Genomic DNA, 21,757 nt, shown 5'->3' with positions numbered 1-21,757 from the left:
TGCATTTGGTCCTTTTACCACCAGTAGGCAATGCTGGATCAGGTCATCTGGATCCTCTGTTCTCCTCACATCTAGGTTGTCGGTTAGGCTGGATCTTCTCCCAAGTCTTCCTCCATCTCTCACCCTGTGCTGCTCTTGTTCTTCATGTGTGTGTTGCTTGTGATAACTTAAGTGCACGGCCCCTCTGCCGCTGAGCTGTTGCCATGCGCTGTGGGGGTCCCCGTTTGGTCTGACTTCAGGTGTTGGCCTGGGTGTGGACATCTTGTCACTGTGGTTTCGTAATTTTGTCTTCAGGTTGTTTATTTCATACTCCATCCTTTGTATTGACTCCTCCCAGTCTTGACATTTCTGATTGATGTTGTCCTCTTCCAGCGATTGCTCTCTGCTGCTTTGTTTGGGGCATGCCCCTAATGTGCAATCTGTTGATGGTTGCATTGAAGGTGCTGCGTCAGTTTCCTCACACTCCTTAGGTTGGACGTCCGGATGGTCATGTTGTCCCAATGATAAGACCCTCTTAAGTTGGCTCCACCTCTGTTGTCTAAAGGTGAAATCTCCCTGTAGCTGACCTGTCATTGTCTCTCCTTCAGGACCTGTGTTGGATACTGTCCTACTCTGAATGGGTTAGTCTAAATATGGGGGTGGCTCCAATGGCCACACTGGTACGGTGGGGCTCTGTCCCTGTGCTTCCTTTATTCCTGTCTCTGTTGGATTGGTTATTTTCTCTGTCTTCTTTCAACACTTCGTATTTTCCGTCTTTTTCTTGCCACTGCTGGCGTCTGTGTGCTTCTTTTCTAAACCAACCTAGCACTTCCTTTTCCCTCGTCTTCTTTCAAATCTTTAGATTTATGGGGCTTATGTTGACCTCCACCTCCTCACAGCACGCTAAATCAAAGGATCCTCCTTTCGGCCAAACTGAATTGCGAGCATGCCATTTCGTCATGAACTGTTTAATTAACTTTTTGTCGTCTAGGTGGCATCTTTATTTTTTATTATCTCCATTGGAGCTGTCACCTGGCTGTCCAAAGCCTTCCCACAGTTTTTCCCGTGAATGATCCCTGTATAAATGTGCTGTGTTCTGCTGACCAAGGACCTGGGAAACTCTGGTTGGTCGTCAGTTTTCTTAATTTCTACAAAATAGCTCATTAGTTGTCCCAGTGGACTCACTGGAGCTAAGTTGGGGTCCTACACCAGCCTCTTTTGTCTATTGCTTACGGAGGTCTGGTAGTATAATCCTACCTTCCTATCCTTACTTAACCTACTGGGAACAACGGTGATACTGAGAGATGGATGTGTGGCTGGCCTGTCCCGTACTACTATTGTGTGCCCTACTGGCACTTTTAAACGGAAGTCACTAGGATAGTGGCTACTGTGGTCTGCTCCAACCTGGGCCAGACCTGTAGAGTTAGCCAATTGTGTTACTGTTAAGACACGTCAGGGAAAAATTATCTTTTAGAGCAAAATTTGTTATTTGGTAATCTGCCAAGTTTTAAGTTTATCAGCTGAGCGTTCTGTCAATTCTCAGCTTTTTCAAATATGTGTATGTTTTTTGTAAAAAAAATACTACTGTGTCTGTTTGCATTAATCAAAGTAGTATAAGTAAGAAGTAGTATTTTATCACTGTGTTAAGTATGCCAATTTATAAAATGTCACACCGTATTCAAAACTGGAACTCTGGGATCCTTAATGTGGTCAACAATAACTTTACTTGTTCATTCAGTTCTGTGTGTACTTTACTATAATCACAGTCCCCTGATACTTCCGATTGCTGTCAGTATTACACACAATCTCTAGTGCCTCTCATCCTGTCTGACTATGGAGCCGCTTTCTGCTTCTTACACACACAACATTGCTCCTAGTTGTGAAAGCAGTCGTTCTCCTATCTTTTGCAGGTGGCGCTACTCCCCGCCAAGCCCGTGTTTATCGTAGGGTAACTTCAAACACAACTCAGCGAGTAACAACAAGGAATAGCGAGTCACAGAGAGAGGGTGCGAAAGTGTGTGACAGGGAACGAGAATGAATGTTTGTGTGTGTGTGCGTGAATGAGTGAGTGTTTGTGGAAGTATGTGTACGTGAGTGTGTGTGAAAGTGTTTGTGGATATGTGTGTGTGTGTATGTGTGTGTGTAACTGGGAACGAGTGTGTGTGCATGTGTGTGTGTGACTGAGAATGAGTGGGTGTATGTGTGTGTGTTTGAATAGTGTTTGTGAATGTATGTGTGTGCGTGAATGAGAGTGAGTGTTTGTGGAAGTATGTGTACGTGAGATGGACGTTAGTTTAAATATGTGTAAGAGTGTTTGTGAACGTGTGTGTACGTGAGTGTGTAACTGGGAATGAGTGTGTGTGTGTTTTTGTGTGTGTGAGAGAAGACGAGAGAGAGAGCGATAGAGACAGGGTGGGGGTTTTTGAAACGGGGAGAAAAGACAAAGACTGAGAGGATGTGAATGTGTGTGCGTTTTCAGTGGTTATGTGTGTGTGTGTGATGAGAATGTGCGTGTGTGTGTGAGTGCAATGCGCGTTTTGTGGATGTATGTATGTGTGAGTATACGGAACTGGGAGTGAGTGGGTGTGTGTGTGTGTGTGTGAGGGAGTGAAAAAGAGACAGACAGAATGTGGGTGTACGTGTTCGAGAGGGAGAGACAGGATGTGTGTGTGAGAGGGAGAGAGAGAAAGAGTCTATGAGATATGATCCGCTGATGCTTCTGAATATCACACATTTTTCTAATCACTTATAACTGTTTCTAACCATCCACAAATATCAATGATTCAGGGATATGTTCAACCAACAACTTTGCATGTCTCACAACTTAGGATCCAAGAAAATCATGAAACATGGAGTTGAGCTTGCCATCGGCTTACAAAACAGTTTTTTTTAATCTTTATCTATAACTATGTGGTTTTCTGTCTGGGGCAGAATAAGTGTGGCTATTTACTTATATATTTTTTCGGGCCTCTTTCCATAACAACCCCACTTTATTCCTGGTTGGAGTGCCCAGGTTATTAGTGGTTCATTTCTCTGTCAAGCCTTATGGGCTCACAGAGATGTACAGGCTTTTCTTTTTTCTTTTTTTTATCACCCGCTGCCCAAACGACAACCAGACTGCGCTTGTCTCTGCCGGCCACGTCTATCACGTTTTAGGTGAAGGCGCGGAGTTCCAGGAGCAATACGCAGGTCTGGCTATCGCCCAGTCCAGCAGACAATTTGAAGCCTCTTGTCTTCATCACTAAACCCACTTTTCTACATTGGACACAGAAATTTAAGATTATGTCACTTCATTGCCTTTTTAGACACTGCCTTGTAAAATGCCACACATGTGAACGAATGGATCAAACATGGGCGTCAGGTGCACAAGCACTAAAGTACTAAACTGTAAACATACCAATCAGGTGTAAGCACTATAAAAAGGCAACAGGTCAATGTACTTGTCCTCATCAAAAATCTAAGGCAATGTTAGAGGAAGAGGGAGAGGTAGGATGAGAGGGGGAGCCCGTGGAGGAAGAGTGGTAGGGAGAGGGAGAGGTAGACCTGGAGGCCGTGGAAGAATAGGGCAAATTTACAGTGTCTAATGAAATTCGAACATTGGTTGACCATGTTGTGAACCATGGGGCAACATTGAGATAGGCTGGACAAAGAGTTTAGCCCAACCTCAGAGATATATTGTTGCAACAGTAATTTGGACATTTCAACAAGAGCACAGATGAAACCTACTATTCTCTACTGTCTACAGTACAGTAACATGTAGTCTACTATATGCACTACATCAGTACTTTGTACACATTCACGGCAGTCCATGATTGAAACAATTTACTGTGTTTCATTTGCTGAATACTTTCATTTGTCTCCACAAATGTATTGCTGTGTTTACAGTATGTAGCCTACCATACAAATTTTCAATTTGAAATGTTCTGATTTTCTTCGCAAAATGCAACCTTTACGTAGTAGACAATGTGGAGAAATGCAGTAAATATTTTCAGCAGTGTGCAGTACTACTTTTGTGTGTTTGGTCAACATATTCATGTACCTGTACGTACTCTACTGGAACAATATCTCTGACAAAATCAAGCAGGTTATATCATTAGAAAAGAATAGTTAGTGTAAAAGTGTTTAAAATGTTTCACTATAGTGTGTAACTGATTCAAACAGAGTTCAATTTTATGAAATTTATTTTTATACATGATTGTATAGTTGTACTGTATTGTATAGTGAACGAAGTGTTTCATTTTGCAAAAGATTGGAGGTGTTCTGCTACTTGTGTGTAGTTGTGTGAATCGTGTGTTGTTGTGACAAAGTGAGCCATTTGAATGTAGGAAATGAAGTGTCTGACACTCAATCTCATGGGGGAGAACCCCCAGACCCCCCTCAACTATGCAATGGCATTAGTGTGTCATAACTTTTGACATTGTCAAGTACATTATGCCTGCTTGTAAATGCGCTAGCTGCTATACTGGTGTTAGTTCTCCAAAGCTTGGCTGTGTTAGCTAGCCAGGTAAGCTAGCTCTAGTTAAATAGGCAGCTCAAATGTGGATCCGACCATAGCTTCCATATTTAGCTACCAGCAATTTAGCTAAAAACTCCAATAGTTAGCTAATACATTCCGGATTTAGGTAACTTCAGGTTTACCTCTGGATTTTCAGTGTCACCATGGTGGTTCACTTCTTAGCAGGAAAGATCACCATGGTAACTCATGCTGCAGATCAACTGCATAAAGCGTGTTTGTAACACGCTTTGCGTGTCCCGTAGTGGCTAGAAATGTTGATAGGTGTAAACCAAGCCCTGGGTATTTTTCTCCGCTTTTGAGAAAATGAAAGCTCAAACGCGTGGTTTTGAAAATCTTCTCCTTATGTCGTCATAAGAGGTAAGGTTTCCTCCCCCTTTTCTGCTTTGCCCGCACAGAGAATTTGGCCCACCAATGAGAAAAGGAGCTACGCCATGCGAGCGCGATATTGGTTTTTCCTCGAGAGACATCATGGCTTGCAAACAACCGAAGCATGGCAGTTAGCCCCGCCTCTTTCTTCCTCATAGCATTTAAAGGTACACAGACATGGCACATCCTGAGGAAAGCTAATTCTGCACCATGGCTAAATTTCCGCTCCGCTCTGCTGTAGTGGACACGCACGGTAAGGCATATATATATATGTATATCTGCTAAATGCATAAATGTAATATATATATATGTAAAAGCATCCAAAAACAGCATGTCATGGGATCTGGAGTTGATAACCACTGTCGTGAAACTGCTTAGCACGTTTACAATTGTTAGACTTAGTGAAGTAAGATAACGAAAATGTATCCCGGGCGTGTTGAATTTGCTTCGTAGTACAGGGATGAGTAGGTTGAGGTTCGTCACTGTGCTAATTGATAGACATGAGCGCCTAATCGAACACTGAAACGCCAATGACAGCCCGCCATTGGGGTAGACGGAAAGGAGAGAGTGTGTGTAGCAGGGGGAATGAGTAGTGGGATATAATGGTGTATGCTGAGTGCAGAGTTCGATCTTGAATAACTGAACTTGTGCTAAGCTTCATTTGTAATGGATCTTGTGTTGTAAAAACAATTTCTTCCAGTGGATAGACGACCCTTAGACATGAAGTGCTAGTACATAGCAACAAAAAGTGAGCCCTTAGTAACAAAGTGTAAGAATGTTTAGGCTGAACAAACTTCTTAATTACTTGCTAGAGAACAATTCAATAGAAAATGTGTCAATCCATATTTCCTGCAAATTTATTATATTTACATTTCAAGCTTATTCACGTTTTTGGACACACTTTCAGTTAGCAGAGATGATACTGTTTGAATCGACTAAGATAGTCAATGGCCAGAGTGGAAAATGTCCTAAGACTCAATCTCAGTTGGGCATCCAGAGGCACGCTTCCCATGTTCCTAAGTCAAGATGATTGTCATGTTTCCCAAGGTGATAAAATTGTGTAGCGGTTGTATCAGCTGTGCTGAGGACGGAGTGGGCGAAGGAGGAGGATGCAACATCAATCAGGTAGGTAGGTTGCCACTTCTCAAGTGGAATGAGCCCACATGCCAGGTGCAGGGCTCGAAATTAACAGCGTCCTGTCGTCAAAAGGGACGATGAAAAGATGTCTGGGACTGTTCAACACAGACTTTGGGACAACTGCGGAACAATAGACCATTATAATATATAGTGCATCTGAAAAATATAAAACAGCACCTCACTTTTTCCACATTTTGTTATGGTCCAGCCTTATTAAAAAAATGATTCAATAAAAAAAAATCTCAATTGTACCCACAATACCCCAAAATGACAAAGTGAAAAAAGTTTGTTTAATATTTTTGTAAATGTTTTTTATTTGCAAAAAACAAATTCACTAAATATTTGTATATTCTAACCATTACTATACAATGTACAACATTAATATAAACTAGAGAGGATTACTTTCTGGGGAAATTGTAGGGTGTGCTTCCTCGCGTCCGTTGGTGGTTCCCTTTTAGTGATATTTTCAAGCATTTAGCCTACTCTACTACTAGCCTACTACTACTATTACTGAAGAGAACTTCGAGAGCGCTGCATTGACTGCGAGTGATCAAGACTAGTATATTATTGAGTTTAGCTAAAAGTTAGTCTCTTGGGCAGAGCAGAAGGGTCAGCAGTTAGATAACCAGTTGAAACTGGTCAAGGAGTAGCTAGCCAGTGAGTCATTTTCGGTTTCAGGGTACTCAGGATATTCTTTTGTTTGGCAGTAATTGGGGGCGTTGTAGAATTTGGTTTAAAAGCCGAAGTCGCCTGGAATCAGCTGAGAGCGTATAGCGTCATACTGAAGAGAACTTCGAGAGCGCTGCATTGACTGCGAGTGATCAAGACTAGTATATTATTGAGTTTAGCTAAAAGTTAGTCTCTTGGGCAGAGCCGAAGGGTCAGCAGTTAGATAACCAGTTGAAACTGGTCAAGGAGTAGCTAGCCAGTGAGTTATTTTCGGTTTCAGGGTACTCAGGGTATTGTTTTGTTTGGCAGTAATTGGGGGCGTTGTATCTGCGCATTAGCATATTTAAGGCGGTTAGCATTACAGAGGCAGCCTCGTCTGCCAGCCTTGTCGCACGAAGACTCAGTCGAACAAAGACAAAGGAGTCTACCTGCGGAGTCCACCGAGGAAGGCCGACGAGGCGGATCACCTCTTCTGATAAGTATCAACCTATTTATATTCATATTTGGATTATATTCTACCTAGAATTTATTCATAGCTAGCATGTGTTTCCTTAGCATTCCTGTTCATTACACTACCCGTAGACGTAGATATGTCACAAAGTATATTCGGTCAACTTCTAACCTTCACTACATATCCAGTTCTTCTCCACCTGCCCTGTCTCTTTCCTTAGGGCTCTGGAACTGCCAGTCTGTTGTGAACAAGGCAGACTTCATCCCGGCGTTTGCATCCCATGCTTCTCTTCATGCCCTTGCGCTGACTGAGACATGGATCCGCCCAGAGAACACTGCAACTCCAGCTGCTCTCTCCGTCAAGCACTCCTTCACTCACTCACCCCGCTCAACCGGGCGGGGTGGTGGGACAGGGTTGCTTCTTTCCCCACATATTAAATACACATCCACACCACTCTCTGTTACTGCCAAATCATTTAAACACCATTATGTGATGCTAACTAATCCTATCAAAGCATGCTTAATTGTTCTTTATCGCCCACCAGGACCGCTAGCCGACTTTGTGGAGGAGCTGGACATGCTCCTCAGCGTCCTTCCGGATGATGGAACCCCCCTGATAATCCTTGGGGACTTCAACATCCACCTTCAAGGAATGCAGGCTGTCGACTTCTTGTCTCTCCTGACCTCCTTTGACCTGACGCTGCTGAGCACACCGGCGACCCACAAGGCAGGCAAACAGCTAGACCTCGTCCTGACACGTAACTGTATCACTGACTTAACCTCTGTAACCCCACTGCACATCTCTGATCACTACTTTATCCAATTCACTGTCTCTCTCCCTCCAATCCCTCCTACCTCCCCTCCCCTCGTAACTTTCCGGCGCAACCTCCGCTCGCTATCCCCCTCCCACTTCTCCTCTATTGTAACATCCTCCCTCCCTCCCATTGACGAGTTCTCGTCCCACCCCACTAACACTGCCACCGACACCTTGCTAACCACTTTAACTGCATCACTTGACTCTCTCTGTCCCCTGTCTACCAGGCCTGCACGATCTTCTCCCCCCTGCCCGTGGCTTACGGATGTTATTCGTGAAGAACGGTCCACCCTTCGAGCAGCTGAGAGGAGATGGCGCAAGTCCAAAGACGGTCTGGACCTTGATAAGTATCACTCCCTCCTCAAATTCTTCTCTTCTCACATAACTGGTGCCAAAACCCTCTACTTCCTTAACAAAATTAACTCCGCTTCAAACCCCCACAAACTTTTCTCTACCTTCTCCACCCTTCTTAACCCACCTCCCCCACCCCCTCCCTCCACCCTGACAGCAGACGACTTCTCCTCCTTCTTTGAGAAAAAAGTCGCCGACATTAGCAGTCGGTTCCCTAAACCCACCCTTCCTACCCCCTCACCCTCCATTACTGACCCAACTAAATGTCTAAACTCCTTCTCTCCCCTGTCCGAGGCAGAGCTCTCTGACCTCATTCTCTCTCATCGCCCCACCTCCTGTCCCCTTGATCCTGTCCCCTCCCCTCTCTTTCAAACCATCTCCCCCTCTATCATAACTTTTCTGCTCCATGTTCTAAACTCCTCTCTTACCTCTGGCACCTTCCCCTCTGCCTTCAAACAGGCCAGAGTTACCCCTTTACTCAAAAAACCCTCCCTTAACCCTGCCGTCCTCCAGAACTACAGACCGGTATCATTGTTGCCCTTCTTTTCTAAAACAATTGAACGTGCTGTATCTAACCAACTGTCTAACTTCCTTTCTCAGAACAACCTGCTCGACCCCAACCAATCGGGCTTCAAGACCGGCCACTCCACAGAGACTGCCCTCCTTTCAGTCACCACTGCCCTCCAGTCTGCCAGAGCGGCTTCCAGGTCATCCGTCATCATTCTGCTGGACCTTTCTGCGGCGTTTGATACGGTTAACCACCAGATCCTGCTCTCCAGACTTTCTGAGATGGGCATCACTGGCACTGCACTCCAGTGGATCTCATCCTACCTGTCGGGAAGATCCTACCAGGTCTCCTGGGGAGGCAAACTGTCAGGCCCACGCCAGCTCTCCACTGGTGTCCCACAGGGCTCCGTCCTTGGTCCCCTCCTCTTCTCTCTGTACACCACCTCACTTGGACCAATCATCACCTCCCATGGCTTCTCCTACCACTGCTACGCTGACGACACGCAGCTGTACCTGTCATTCCCTCCGACCGATCCGGGGATCTCAGCTAGGATTGAGGCCTGCCTCGCAGACATCTCCGCCTGGATGACTGAGCACCACCTCCAGCTGAACCTTGCCAAAACGGAACTTCTCATCATCCCGGCCAAACCCTCCATCTCCCATGACTTCTCAATCACCCTGGGATCTGCGACGGTGACCCCCTCATCCTCTGCCAGGAACCTTGGGGTTACCATGGATGACGAGCTCTCCCTCACGGCCCACATTGCTGCGGTCTCCCGGTCGTGTAGATTCACCCTCTACAACATCCGGAAGATCAGGAGATACCTGTCTGAGCACTCCACCCAGCTGCTTGTCCAAGCACTTGTCCTCTCCAAGTTGGACTACTGCAACTCGCTGCTCGCCGGTCTCCCATCATGCGCAACCCGCCCTCTTCAGAGGATTCAGAACGCAGCGGCCCGTCTGGTCTACAATCTACCCAGACGCTCCCACGTTACCCCGCTCCTCATCTCCCTCCACTGGCTACCCATAACGGCCCGCATCAGATTCAAGACCCTGGTACTGACCTTCCGAGCAGTGAACGGGACTGCGCCCGACTACATCAAGTCTCTCCTGCAGCCTTACACCCCCACCCGACACCTACGGTCTTCTTCAGACAACCGCCTGGTGGTCCCACCTCTCAAGACCGCCCGGTCCCAGCACAAGCTCTTCTCCTGCCTGGCACCCCAGTGGTGGAATCAACTCCCCACCTCCATCAGAGACACGGACTGTCTCTCCACCTTCAAGAGAAGGCTCAAGACACACTTGTTCCGGGAGTACAATGGTACTTAGGAATGGTTTGCTGAACCCAACGCTAGTTTCCTCAAGGTTCACAATGACTCTTGCTTAGACTGTTGCTCTTGTTGGTTAGTGGTAGCTGATTTAAACTGTTGTATTCTTTTTCTAGTTAATCCTATTTTTATTGCTTTCCTGCAGGTACACCTGCACTTAGAGATTAATGTTGTGTAATTTTTAACTTGTTTAACTACATGCTTATGGTTTCTTCCCTTTAGCACTATTTTTTGGTTGTTCACAATATGTACTTCTTGTTTTTGACTACCCGCAATGCTGTGGGGCTATCTTGTTGTTATTATCAGTGACCTATGCACTTTGTGAAGCTCTCTCTTGGAAGTCGCTTAGGATAAAAGCGTCTGCTAAATGAATAAATGTAAATGTAAATGTACTCATATTGCATAATTTATTAAGAACACCCTTTGAAACAAGGAACCCCCTTTGAAACAATCCACTGTAACAATGTTGTCACTGGCAGTATTTCAGATGGAATTGCGATTCAAATAGTACCGTCTGCTAACTGAAAATAAGCCCCCCAAAACGTAAATAAGTTTGATATTAATTTAGGGGGACATGGCTAATTCAAAAGCAGTTTGCTAGAGGCAAGCTAGCTGCTGTTGCTAGCCACACTTCACTGATGGTTTGAAAGTGCCGGAAATGAGAATGTTTCTTTTGTAAGGGATAATGTATAGAACGCCGGTCATTATTGGGAAAATAAGCCCTTTGAGGGCGAAACAAAACCCCTCCGCGAATGACTGGCGTTCTATACATTATCCCGCTTATTACACTGCTACTTGCCAACAAAAATAACTTAACTCAGTGTGTCTTTTTACAATGTATTTGTTACCATTTGTATCGTTGATCAGCAGAGAAATAGTTCGCCAAAGACGTTGAACTTCATAGACTTTGAACATTCTTTAGGCTTCAAATCAGCTGACGTCGCTAAGCAACAGAGTATGCTGGGGTTGAAAAGTTACCGGACTATTTGCGGAGTGCCACGAAAGACGTGAATCCGAGGCAAAAAGGCCACTTACCTTGACAGCAAAATATACATAGCAACGGTCAAATATGAGAAAATTGTTCACCGCAGAACGTTGGGAAGCCCCATTCAAGTGAATGGAGCATTCTACAGCATTAAGAACAGCCATGTAATAAGACATAATCAAGTTTAGCCATAGCTGTGGCATTGAAGACAGTACTGTAGCCCACTACTACACACTGCCAGTAGGCTAACGTCAAAACAAGACTCGGTCTCACTCAAATTCCAAGTTTTACACAAATAACAAAAATATGCTGACCCGCTGGCAGTCACATCGTCATAACATTTCCCTCTTTCAGTTTTTGTGTGTAAAATTGAACTATAAAATCACAAATACTACTATGATGCTTTCTAGCATGGCTGCCGCCTAAAAGACTAGGCGGTCTCACGGGCGACCCGCACTCACTCAAATTACAAAGACTTTCACGACCTAAATCAAAAATCCGAGATGGCAGTTCCACTCGAACTCGCTTTATCAACAAAGTCAAATGGTTGGAAATTTTTGGGGGTTGTATTTTTCACTCATAATCCAAGCTCCAACTTGCGTGCCAGAATGTCTCTATCACGTTGTATCCATGTGTCGTTGCTAACGTGTGTTGACGTGGTGACGTAGGTAGCACAGGGTACCCTTCGTTGACTAAAGGCACTTCGCCACAAAAACGTTGTAACCTCCTAAACTGTGCAACAGAACGTAAATCCTAATACAAGCAGCTCAATCGCTAGCAAGACGGAACTTTTGACAGCTACGTTGTCTATGTAGTCCAAATATTGACTGATCCTTAGGGGTGGGAAAATAAACAATAAATAATAACTAGAAAAAGCTGTTCCTGCGAGACAGCAGTGAGAATGCTGAAAACCTGAATGGGGATAGCTGACCATGCTAAAAAAGCTGAAAATAGTGAACATTTTGTAGAAAGTTATAAGCTGAAGCTTCAAAGCGCCCGAAAGGTATTTTTGAAAGGGGCTGGAGCTGGACGAAGGCATAAAACTACAGAAAAGAGAAATAATTCAGAAGAATTTGAAAATTAAGTAGAAACTAATTTGGTCAGGTTTCAAAAGGCCTGAAATGTTTGTTAGAAAGAACCTGCAGCGAGATGAAGGCATAAAAGCACAGAAAAGAGAAGAAAAATGCAAAACAAAAAGTGAAAACAATCTGAAAGAAGAGAAACAATGCATACAAATTTGAAAATGTGGCTGAAAATTATTTGCTGGAGTTCAAAAGGCCTGAAATGTATGTTAGAAAGGACCTGCAGCAAGATGAAGGAAGAAAGGTACAGAAAAGAGAAGAAAAATGAAAAAGTACTGGCAGTTGGAAGGTACTGCTGTGAAAGGTATTTTTGAAAGGACTTGGAGCAAGATGAAGGCAGAAAAGAGAACAAAAGAATATAAAAAATGCTAAACAAAAAGGGGAAAAATTCAGAAAGATGAGCTGCAGGAAAATTTGAAAATTGAGCAGAAAACCAGTTGCTTAAGTCTGGGTTGAACGAATTTGAAGGTAAAAGGACAACACTGGAATGACTTGAACTTGCTGGAAAAACGTAGCAACCGTTGGTCATTGGCAACAGACTGGCAACATTTCTAACCTAGAATCTAGGTATCAGGTTCAAGACGGAGGAAAAACTAATCATGCGTGCCTGCACACCCAGTCCTGTTCAGACACTTAATTTTAGATGACATCAAAATAATAATTCATAGTGCAGGGTTGCCGATGTTGTCGTTGTCCCTGGTGAGTTTTTATACCCTTACAAAAAAGAAGTATACTTGAAGTTAATTTTCTAAGTATACTTAGTATAAAAGTATATTATTATCATGTTACTTTAAATATACTAGCGGTATACTTATTAATATACTTTTTTTGTAATAAATAAACTGAATTGGCCCACTTTTTAGGTCATTAAGTACACTTTAAAGTACACTTATAGTGTATTTTGAATACTGCAAAGTAACCTGTGTAGTGCACTTTCAGTTCATCAAGTATACTTCCTAAAGTACTTAAAAGTATAGCTTGGAATACTCAAATGAAGTATACTTTCTAAGAGCTTCAAAGTATACTTTGCAATACTTTCAAGTGCACTTTCATTTAATGTAAGTACTTAACAAAGTAAACTTTAAATTTTACTATTACTTGCTAATGTATTAAAATGTTTAGGGACCCCTCAAACGCCTCCGATCTTAAGTCAGTTGGTGAGAACGGGGCCCTCACAACATTTCACTATAGATTCTTGGCTGAATGAAGTTATTCACATCGTAGGCGTTAATCTTCTAAGAATCCAGCTGTTTTTATGATGTAACAATGTAACAGTCATTTAACTCATGGTTTCAATGGTAAACCAAAACAACAATGACAATTACCACGTAACAAAACACTACATTCTAAGCAGACACATTTAAAAAACAAAATTCATGAAGTTACATTTGTATTTCGAACAAACGTCAAACTTATCAGCAAATCTTAACACTATTTACCGCCTTGCATCATGGGAATTGACTAGCCAATGAGCCACACTATCTTCATTATTTCACATCGTTATTTCATTCTTCAGTCAGTTTGACAGTATAACCTTCAAATGCAAAATGCAACCGTTCTGTCTGCTTCTTTCTCAAGTAGCTTTTTCAGTTTTTTCCATTAATACTCCAATTCAGGGTCGGACTGGCCATCGGGTGACTCGGAAGATTTCCCGAACGGCCGGTCAAACAAACGGCCGCTACGGCCACGGCACGATTGAAGAAAAAAAATCCTAAAAGTTTACGCTCACTTTGAGGACGGCCTTAATACCATTCAACCGTTTAACTAGAGCGATCCAAAATCCAAAGGGTGGGGGTGGGCATTTCCCCCGTGTAAACTTGAACGGTGCACTTGTCCATCCATTTTACAGATCACGATTGGGCAAAAATCAATCGTTTTCCGGTTACAGCCAATTCGTTGTAACTATTTGAGCTAACATCGTTGTTTCTTTAGCAAAGAAATGGAAAGGATAAGAAAAGGAGAAAAACAATGGGCACAGCAAGCAAATGCTGCACAATGTAAAGTATAGAATACATGTTTACGCCGTCAAAAGACGGAGAGAGTTTGCAGCCCGAAGATGCGGCTGTACCAGAGATGCTAGTAGCTGTAAGCTGCTGTAATTTCGACATTTAGAAAATTCAAATATCATTCCAAAACATATTGTTTTAATTTTTCTTAAAACATTATACATTTGGTATTACTGTTAGCCAATATATAGGCTATACATTTTAAATGAAGTAATAGAAATGGCCAAGAGAAAAAGGCACTCATCTAAATATGCACAACATGTTTTTTGGCTTCAAATAATACATGTGCTATGTGGCTGAAATACAATTGTCTTGATTTTTTGTTCTGTGTATTAAAGCAGGCACAGGTGACACAGGGAAAGAGATGGAGGCTGCTGTGGTGACAGGGTCCAGTGGAGAGAATATGACTGGTGCAGAACTAAAACTGTACACAAGAGTCAGTCTGTTAACAGGAGTATTATATGGAAATTAGTTTATTGAATTGATTGTCATTATTGAATATAGTTAACTGATTTTGCAACATCAAATAGCAGATGCACAAACAGACAAGAATGGAAAAAGAAAGTGAGGGAGAAAGTGGAGGGGGGGTGGGCCGTTCTGTGTTTCAAAGTCCCTGGCTGTTTTTCAAATCCCAGTCCGACCCTGCTCCAATTTATAATTATTTTTATCAGATTATAGGGCTTCAGAATGTTTTGGCAGTAATTAATCAGAATCAGAAGGGATTTATTCGCCATGAAAGTTTGCACAGACAAGGTATTTACTTTGGCAGGAAGGTGCATACAATAAACATATAGTAACCTAAAACTTAAATATGTGGACTATCTATACTAAGGGTACATAAACTAGCAGTACTAAGTGGAATTAGAATTAAATAAAATGTACAATTAAATAAAATATAAGTTGCCTGAAATAAAATATAAGTTGCTAAGGTTACAGCTTCAATATCAAAAAAGATTCAATGTGTATGCATAATAGATTTTCATAGACATTAATAATTTGAATGAGATGGATCTAAAGATGTAACCTGTAATGTACTTTACAGTTATTTTGACTGTTTTTGCTGTATAATAATAGAAAACGTACAACCTACTCCAGAAAAAAATTATACTATTTTCTGTTTCTTAGTATACTTCTTAAAAGTACATCAAAAGTTAACTATTTTCTAAGTATACTTCTTACAAAAGTGAACTATTTTCTAAGTATACTTCTTACAAAAGTGAACTATTTTCAAAGCATGCTTAAAAGTATATCAAAAGTGAACTATTTTCTATGTATACTTCTTAAAAGTATATCAAAAGTGAACTAAAAGTGTACTATCCATATTTTTGTATACTTTAATATACTTCTTTTGTGTAAGGGTACGTAAATAACAAAATCATGCTACATTTAACGAGCGGATCATTTCTTGCAAGTGTGTCAGTGGTATGTAGGCTTGTAGGCTTGAATAATAACTGAAGGCGTGAAGCTAGAGAGGATGCGATGGAAGATTTCCTACATAAGCTAGATCTACTACTTCAAATTTTAAACGGAGAAGATATTTAGAGTAAAGACAAGTTACTTTACATCTGTGTTCAATATCGTCAATTAAAAGTAAAAACTTTCCAGTTACGAAGCGTTTGTTCGTAGAATTATCGCCAGCTGCAGCAAACATAACGCCAGCCGCAGAAAACATTACCCCAGCCCTGGTTTGGCTGTTCGTGACGAGTCAAGCCTCGATTTTTGCAAATTCTGTAATTTCTGTAAAACTTGCTCAAATAAAAACGATCTAGCTAGATTATGTACACTTTAAGCTCAATGTACATACCTTGTTTGGCCAATTTGGTCGATAGTGGAAGAAAAAGTCAAACCGTTTTTAGTTATGGAGAGCCATCGCGCTTATATCGATATATCGATTATAAGACAATAACAAACATTTACCTAGCATCCACACCTCAAACAAGTTAACCTAGACGCAAAACTGTACGTCCAATCCAAAAAATAAGGATATTTTCCGAGACCCAAGACTCTGCCAAAACCATTGATATCCTTTAAGTGTCTGTGCGGTCAGAAATACAACTCTTTTGGCAGTTTCCAAAACGTTAACCAATTCTGCTTTCATGGTGCGTGTCTGTTTGGTTGCCACGGTGATGGCGCAGCTGTGATCGCTAACAAGCTGGGCAGAGAGAATAACTAATTTAGCTGGAATCCACACTTCAAACAAGTTAACCTAGATGCAAAACTATACGTCCAATCCAAAAAATTATTATATTTTTCGAGACCCAAGACTCTGCCGAAACCAGAGATGTCCTTTATATGTCTGTGCGGTCAGAAATACGACTCTACCAGCAGTTTTAAAATCGTCTTCCTTTTGGCCTTCTCTGACGAATTTTACCCACCTCTCCATTGAAGTTAGTGAGAGAATTTGAAAGGCTGCTCTCGCTTCAAGGCTCAAAGCTGAAAATCTGTACATGTGAGCTCTTTAGTAGTTACATTGGCTGAAAGAGGACACGTTTTCCTACGTTTTAAGGTATAACTTGTTTCTGTAAGTTAAACTATATGAATGTCAGAGGAATTTGTTTGACAATTTTGTTGAATATCAGAAAAAGAGCAGCCAGCAGTGTGCCTCTCTCAAGAAAAATTGAAGTGTATTTAAGTGAAAGATCAAGAAGGAGCTACATTTTTCATGTACTTAAAACTGTCACGATCAAAATTGGCTGAATATTTGAAAAAAGATGAATCATTTGGGAATAGCTGAATGTCTTGTGAACATTTTAAAGGTTGAATGGTGTCTCTAGCTGAAAGTATGCTGAAGTAGTTAAGTTTGAAAGAGGAGGAAGCTTTTTAATGATTTGAAAGGATTTACCATTACTTTTAATGGGAGAATAATTTGCACAAAAACCTTAATTCTTTAAAAAGTATAAAAGTGAGAAATAACTAAAGTCATAGCCATCATCTCCTGAAGGTGCTGAACGTTTTGATACAAAAATTGCAGGAATCGGTGAAAGTATGCAGGACTAGTTAAAGGCCAAAAAACGTCGGAAGAACTCAGAAGTTGAAAAACAATGCATTTCCGGCTGAAAATGCATTGGAATGCTGAAATTAATTTTTTTAAATGGCTGAAAATACAGAAATGAGAAAATACCTGCAATCTGAAATTAATTTAAAAAATGTATGATTCACACAAAAGAGGGTGTGTGGAAGGTGAACTGCATCATCTAACAAAGCTAAGTGCTTAAATACAATGCGGGAGAATACGTTTGAACGTTGTGAAGAAATAGTTGAATTTCAAGAGGCAGTGTGGAAGCTGAACTGCGTCAACAAAGCTAAGATCTTAAATAGCCTACAATGCGGGAGAAGCTGAACTGTTAAACAGAAGAAGAAGTAGGCAAGCTAGTCGTAACAAGAATATAATAGTTTTAACAGCTGAGATTATAGTTGGGACAGTAATATCAGTAGCAGATGTAGACTATCATTGAGTGCGTTTACTCGACTTTCTTACTATTAGGATTCAATGTGTTGATTGAATGAAACATACAGCAGTAGGGCCGATACAGGAAGACACGGCGACACTTTGTTGTAGAAGTATGATGGTGCAAGTTTTGTCTGTGGAGCATACAACAATTAATAAAAAGAATCATGTAGACGTGTTTGAGTAATCGCATAACTAACTAGAGAGCATACAATTTCTAGGGAAATTGTGAGGGTGTGCTTGCGGCTGCCCCTTCTGCCCATAGTCTCCTGGTGTTTACATATTTCAAAAAGCATTTAAGTGTATGACTGCAGCAGTGTTTCCCACAGATTAGAAATCTAATTGTGGCGGGGAGGGGCGTAATAATTCCTTCGTTAATAATTTGTTACAGTTAATTTGTTAACAATTTGTTACATTAAATATTAATCCAAAATGATTCACACCTTCACAAATTAACAACAACTAACATATCATTTCTGCATTATGCATGTAGCAACGCTAGTGCTAAACAATTATTTAACTGGTCGGCTCCATGACGCCGAGTAAGTAGCTAGCTCTTGAGACTTCTCACCAAAAGAACGAACGGGAAACTTTGAGTACTGTAAGTCGCTCTGGATAAGAGCGTCTGCTAAATGACTAAATGTAAATGTGAGTAAGGTACCTAGCGAAAAGTAGCCTCAACTTTCCTCGACTTTTAGCTACGGCACTAATGCTGAAGGCTCGCTGATATAGCTGTCGGTCTTACTAGAACGGCATATGTATGCATTGTTGCTAACGTGTGCTGACGTTGTGACTGTGTGCATATGTGGGAAAGACGCATGAGTGACAGAGAGACGGAAGGAGAGCAGGGGAAAGGAAATGCAGCTGAACGAATATGCTGCGTGTTTTAACCTAAATATCGTTGTATCGTAAAAAAAATTGTTCTACGAAACGCAATGTGTGGCGGCCGGTGTTGATTCTGTGGCGCACCACCACAAATTAGTCTGTGTGGGAAACACTGACTGCAGTTCTGACCATTATGTTCCCTTGATAATAGTTTTGTAAAAATTACATATATCATACATGTAGGGAGTCAGGTGGCTGAGTGGTGAGGGAATCGGGCTAGTAATCAGAAGGTTGCCAGATCAATTCCCCGCCATGCCAAATGATGTTGTGTCCTTGGGCTAGGCACTTCACCCTACTTGCCTCGGGGGTATGTCCCTGTACTTACTGAAATTCGCTCTGGATAAGAGCGTCTGCTAAATGACTAAATGTAAATGTATCACTCAGATAAAGGAGTGGTGTTACTAGTTGGTTGGAAGAGAAGGAGGCCAAATGTAGCTCATGAAGATGCAGCTCCATAGGAAACTTAGAAAGTAAATTGTAATGAGATATAAACAACTTGTTGGTTGCCCAACAAGAGGAAGACACAGTATTTGCTTTTTCAACTCCTTAATCCTCTCGAGGCACCTGTTGCACCTGGTTAAGAGGTTGTAGGCTATGGGGCGTGTAATATTGCATTTGTGTAATTATGTGTAGCAACAGTTTTGCTTTTGGTACCACTTTGTTGTGAACTATGAGAAATATTTTGTCTAAGATATATTGGAATTTGTTCTGTGCTGACATAAGACACATTTTTTGTTTGCCCAAATTCTAACAGCTGTCATTATTTGTCTTAGGCCTGTTAACCTAGTTTGGCAGCAGGCCCCCAGCAGCTCCCCTTTCATTTTGTTGTGCATGTCAAGTTTTTCTTTTAATATGGTTCACCCTTCCACCATAAGGAAACACAGCCAGTGAACTAAACTCCTCAAAAAAAGTTCTGAAACATTTTTTCGGTCGATTATTCCTCCCCTTCAGTAATACCAATTGGTATTGTATTTTATATCGTTGAAAAGCCTGATTAGTGAACTTTACAACTAGGTACAAATTGTAAGGATCGTTCATTCGTGGAATGAGCAACACAGCTAACCGTGTGGCTAGCGGCCCAAAAATTGCCAAAATACCCTGCAATATTCTTCTTTTGGTATTCACTCTCGTTTAGAGCTTCAAGTGCTGGCAGGTGTATGCCAGTCACAGGTGTGTTAATTGACCAAAAGTGTGTTAACCTTATTGACAGCACTTGTGTGCATGGGTTCTGCAACTTTGTTGAGTTTGTGTGTGCTCCAAGCATAAACATCAACTGGAAGCTGGTGTTCCGGTACGCAGAGTGGCAGCATTATGTGGTGTCAGCCCTGGTACCATTTCCAAAATTAGGACCAAGTTCCGTGAGACTGGTGAAGTCAAAGACAGACCGTGAAGTGCCTGTCCCAGGAAGACAACACCCCAAGAAGATCGTTTCGTCACCCTTACTTCACTGATGAACCGTAGGCTTTCTTCCAGAGATTTACAGGCAAGATTTGCACAACGGTACCACAGACAGACCTCTGATCAGACGGTGAGGAACGGACTGCACATGGCCGGTCTTCGTGCTTATAAGGCTGACAGGAAGCCTGCAATGACTGTCCATCACCGTCAGGCCGTTTGCTCTGGTGTCGACAGCACCGACAGTGGAACCTAAGAATGTGGGGTAACGTCATGTTCAGTGATGAATCAAGATTCTGTCTGCGGAAGCTGGATGGCAGGATCAAAGTATGGAGACGGCGTGGAGAACGCCATGCAGATTGCTGCATAGATCGCGTGACACCTTTCAATGGGGGCAGTGTCATGGTGTGGGGCGGTATCTCTCTCACAGGCAAAACAGAACTTGTCATCATTGAAGGCAATCTTAATGCAGTGAGATATCGGAATGAGATACTGGAGTCAGTGGCGATCCCATATCTCCAGAATCTGGGACCTAACTCCATCCTCCAGGATGACAGCGCTCGCCCCCACAGAGGCAGGATCATCACAGAGTACCTTCAGAATTTGGGAGTGGAGAGGATGGAATGGCCTGCCGTGAGTCCAGACCTCAACCCAATTGAATACTTGTGGGATCACCTTGGGCGTGCTGTACGTGCCAGAGTTACCAACACAAACATGTTGGCGACAAATCCTGGTTGAGGAATGGGATGCCATCCCACAGCAGTGTGTGACCAGGCTGGTGACCAGCATGAGGAGGAGGTGCCAAGCTGTTGTGGCTGCGTAAGGATCTTCCACAGGCTACTGAGGTCCCTGACAGGGTAAAATTTATAAAGTGTAAAAATGGCCAATATGTATTGTTTTTTTAATTATTACTGTGGGACAGTGCAATCATCCAATCCACCAAGCAATTCAAAACGAGCGTGAATACCAACAGAAGAATATTGCAGGGGATTTTGGCAAATGTTTTTGGGCCGCTACCCACACAGTTAGCTGTGTTGCTCATTCCACGAATAAAAGATCCTTAAAAGTTGTACCTCGTTGTAAAGGTTACTAATCAGGCTTTCCAACGATATAAAATACAATACCAATTGGTATTATTGAAGGGGAGGAATAATCGACTGAAATAACGTTTCCAAACTTTTTTTGAGGAGTTTATATTAGAAGTAGTAGCTACTTTATTGATCCCCTATTCATTCATAAAATATATTTTTATGGAAAAAACGAGAGAAACTAGGTCTTTCGGTTTATGCAAATCAGCCACTCCCAGCTGATTTACATTGTCATTTTTAGCAGACGCTCTTATCCAGAGCGATTTAACCTATGATTTAATAATTTGTGGATCTACTTGTGCAAAAAAAATTGTGCTTGTGTACGGTCGGTTCTGTGAATGTGTTGCCTGCATTTGGTATGTAACACATCCCTTTCACCTACGTAAAAATGTTAATAATGTCAACATTTATCTGTGTTTGTTTGTGGTTGGGTGCACCATTGTTTGTGGGAGTTTCAGATCCATACCAACCTGGAGAACTCGTGGAATGAGGAGGAAGTGTGGAGGGTGGAGATGTATGTCTCATTTGGTATTATGAGCCTTGGTCTACTGTCTCTACTGGCCATCACCTCCATTCCCTCAGTCAACAGTGCCCTCAACTGGCGGGAGTTCAGCTTCATACAGGTACTGTTTTGAAAAAACTGTATAATGACAGTATTAGGCCAAATCCCAATAATACCCCTTACCCCTAGCCCTTAGTTTTGCGCGTTCACGTGAGAGCAAGTGGTGTCCGAAAACTCTTTTTGAGCTAG

General features: G+C 42.1%; 1 protein-coding gene across 1 annotated transcript in view; it reads left to right on the top strand.

The window, feature by feature from the left end:
• steap2 (STEAP family member 2, metalloreductase) overlaps positions 1-21,757 on the top strand; it is a 53,561-nt gene that overhangs the window by 30,746 nt on the left and 1,058 nt on the right. Inside the window, exon 5 of the mRNA XM_047017422.1 lies at positions 21,465-21,629. Coding sequence (XP_046873378.1) covers positions 21,465-21,629 — 165 coding nt within the window. The remainder of the gene's footprint in view (positions 1-21,464; positions 21,630-21,757) is intronic.

The sequence above is a fragment of the Hypomesus transpacificus genome, unplaced genomic scaffold (genome assembly GCF_021917145.1).
Source record: "Hypomesus transpacificus isolate Combined female unplaced genomic scaffold, fHypTra1 scaffold_60, whole genome shotgun sequence".
NCBI lineage: Eukaryota > Metazoa > Chordata > Actinopteri > Osmeriformes > Osmeridae > Hypomesus > Hypomesus transpacificus.
Note: the sequence above shows the minus strand (reverse complement) of the source record. Positions and strands in the feature narration are given on the sequence as shown.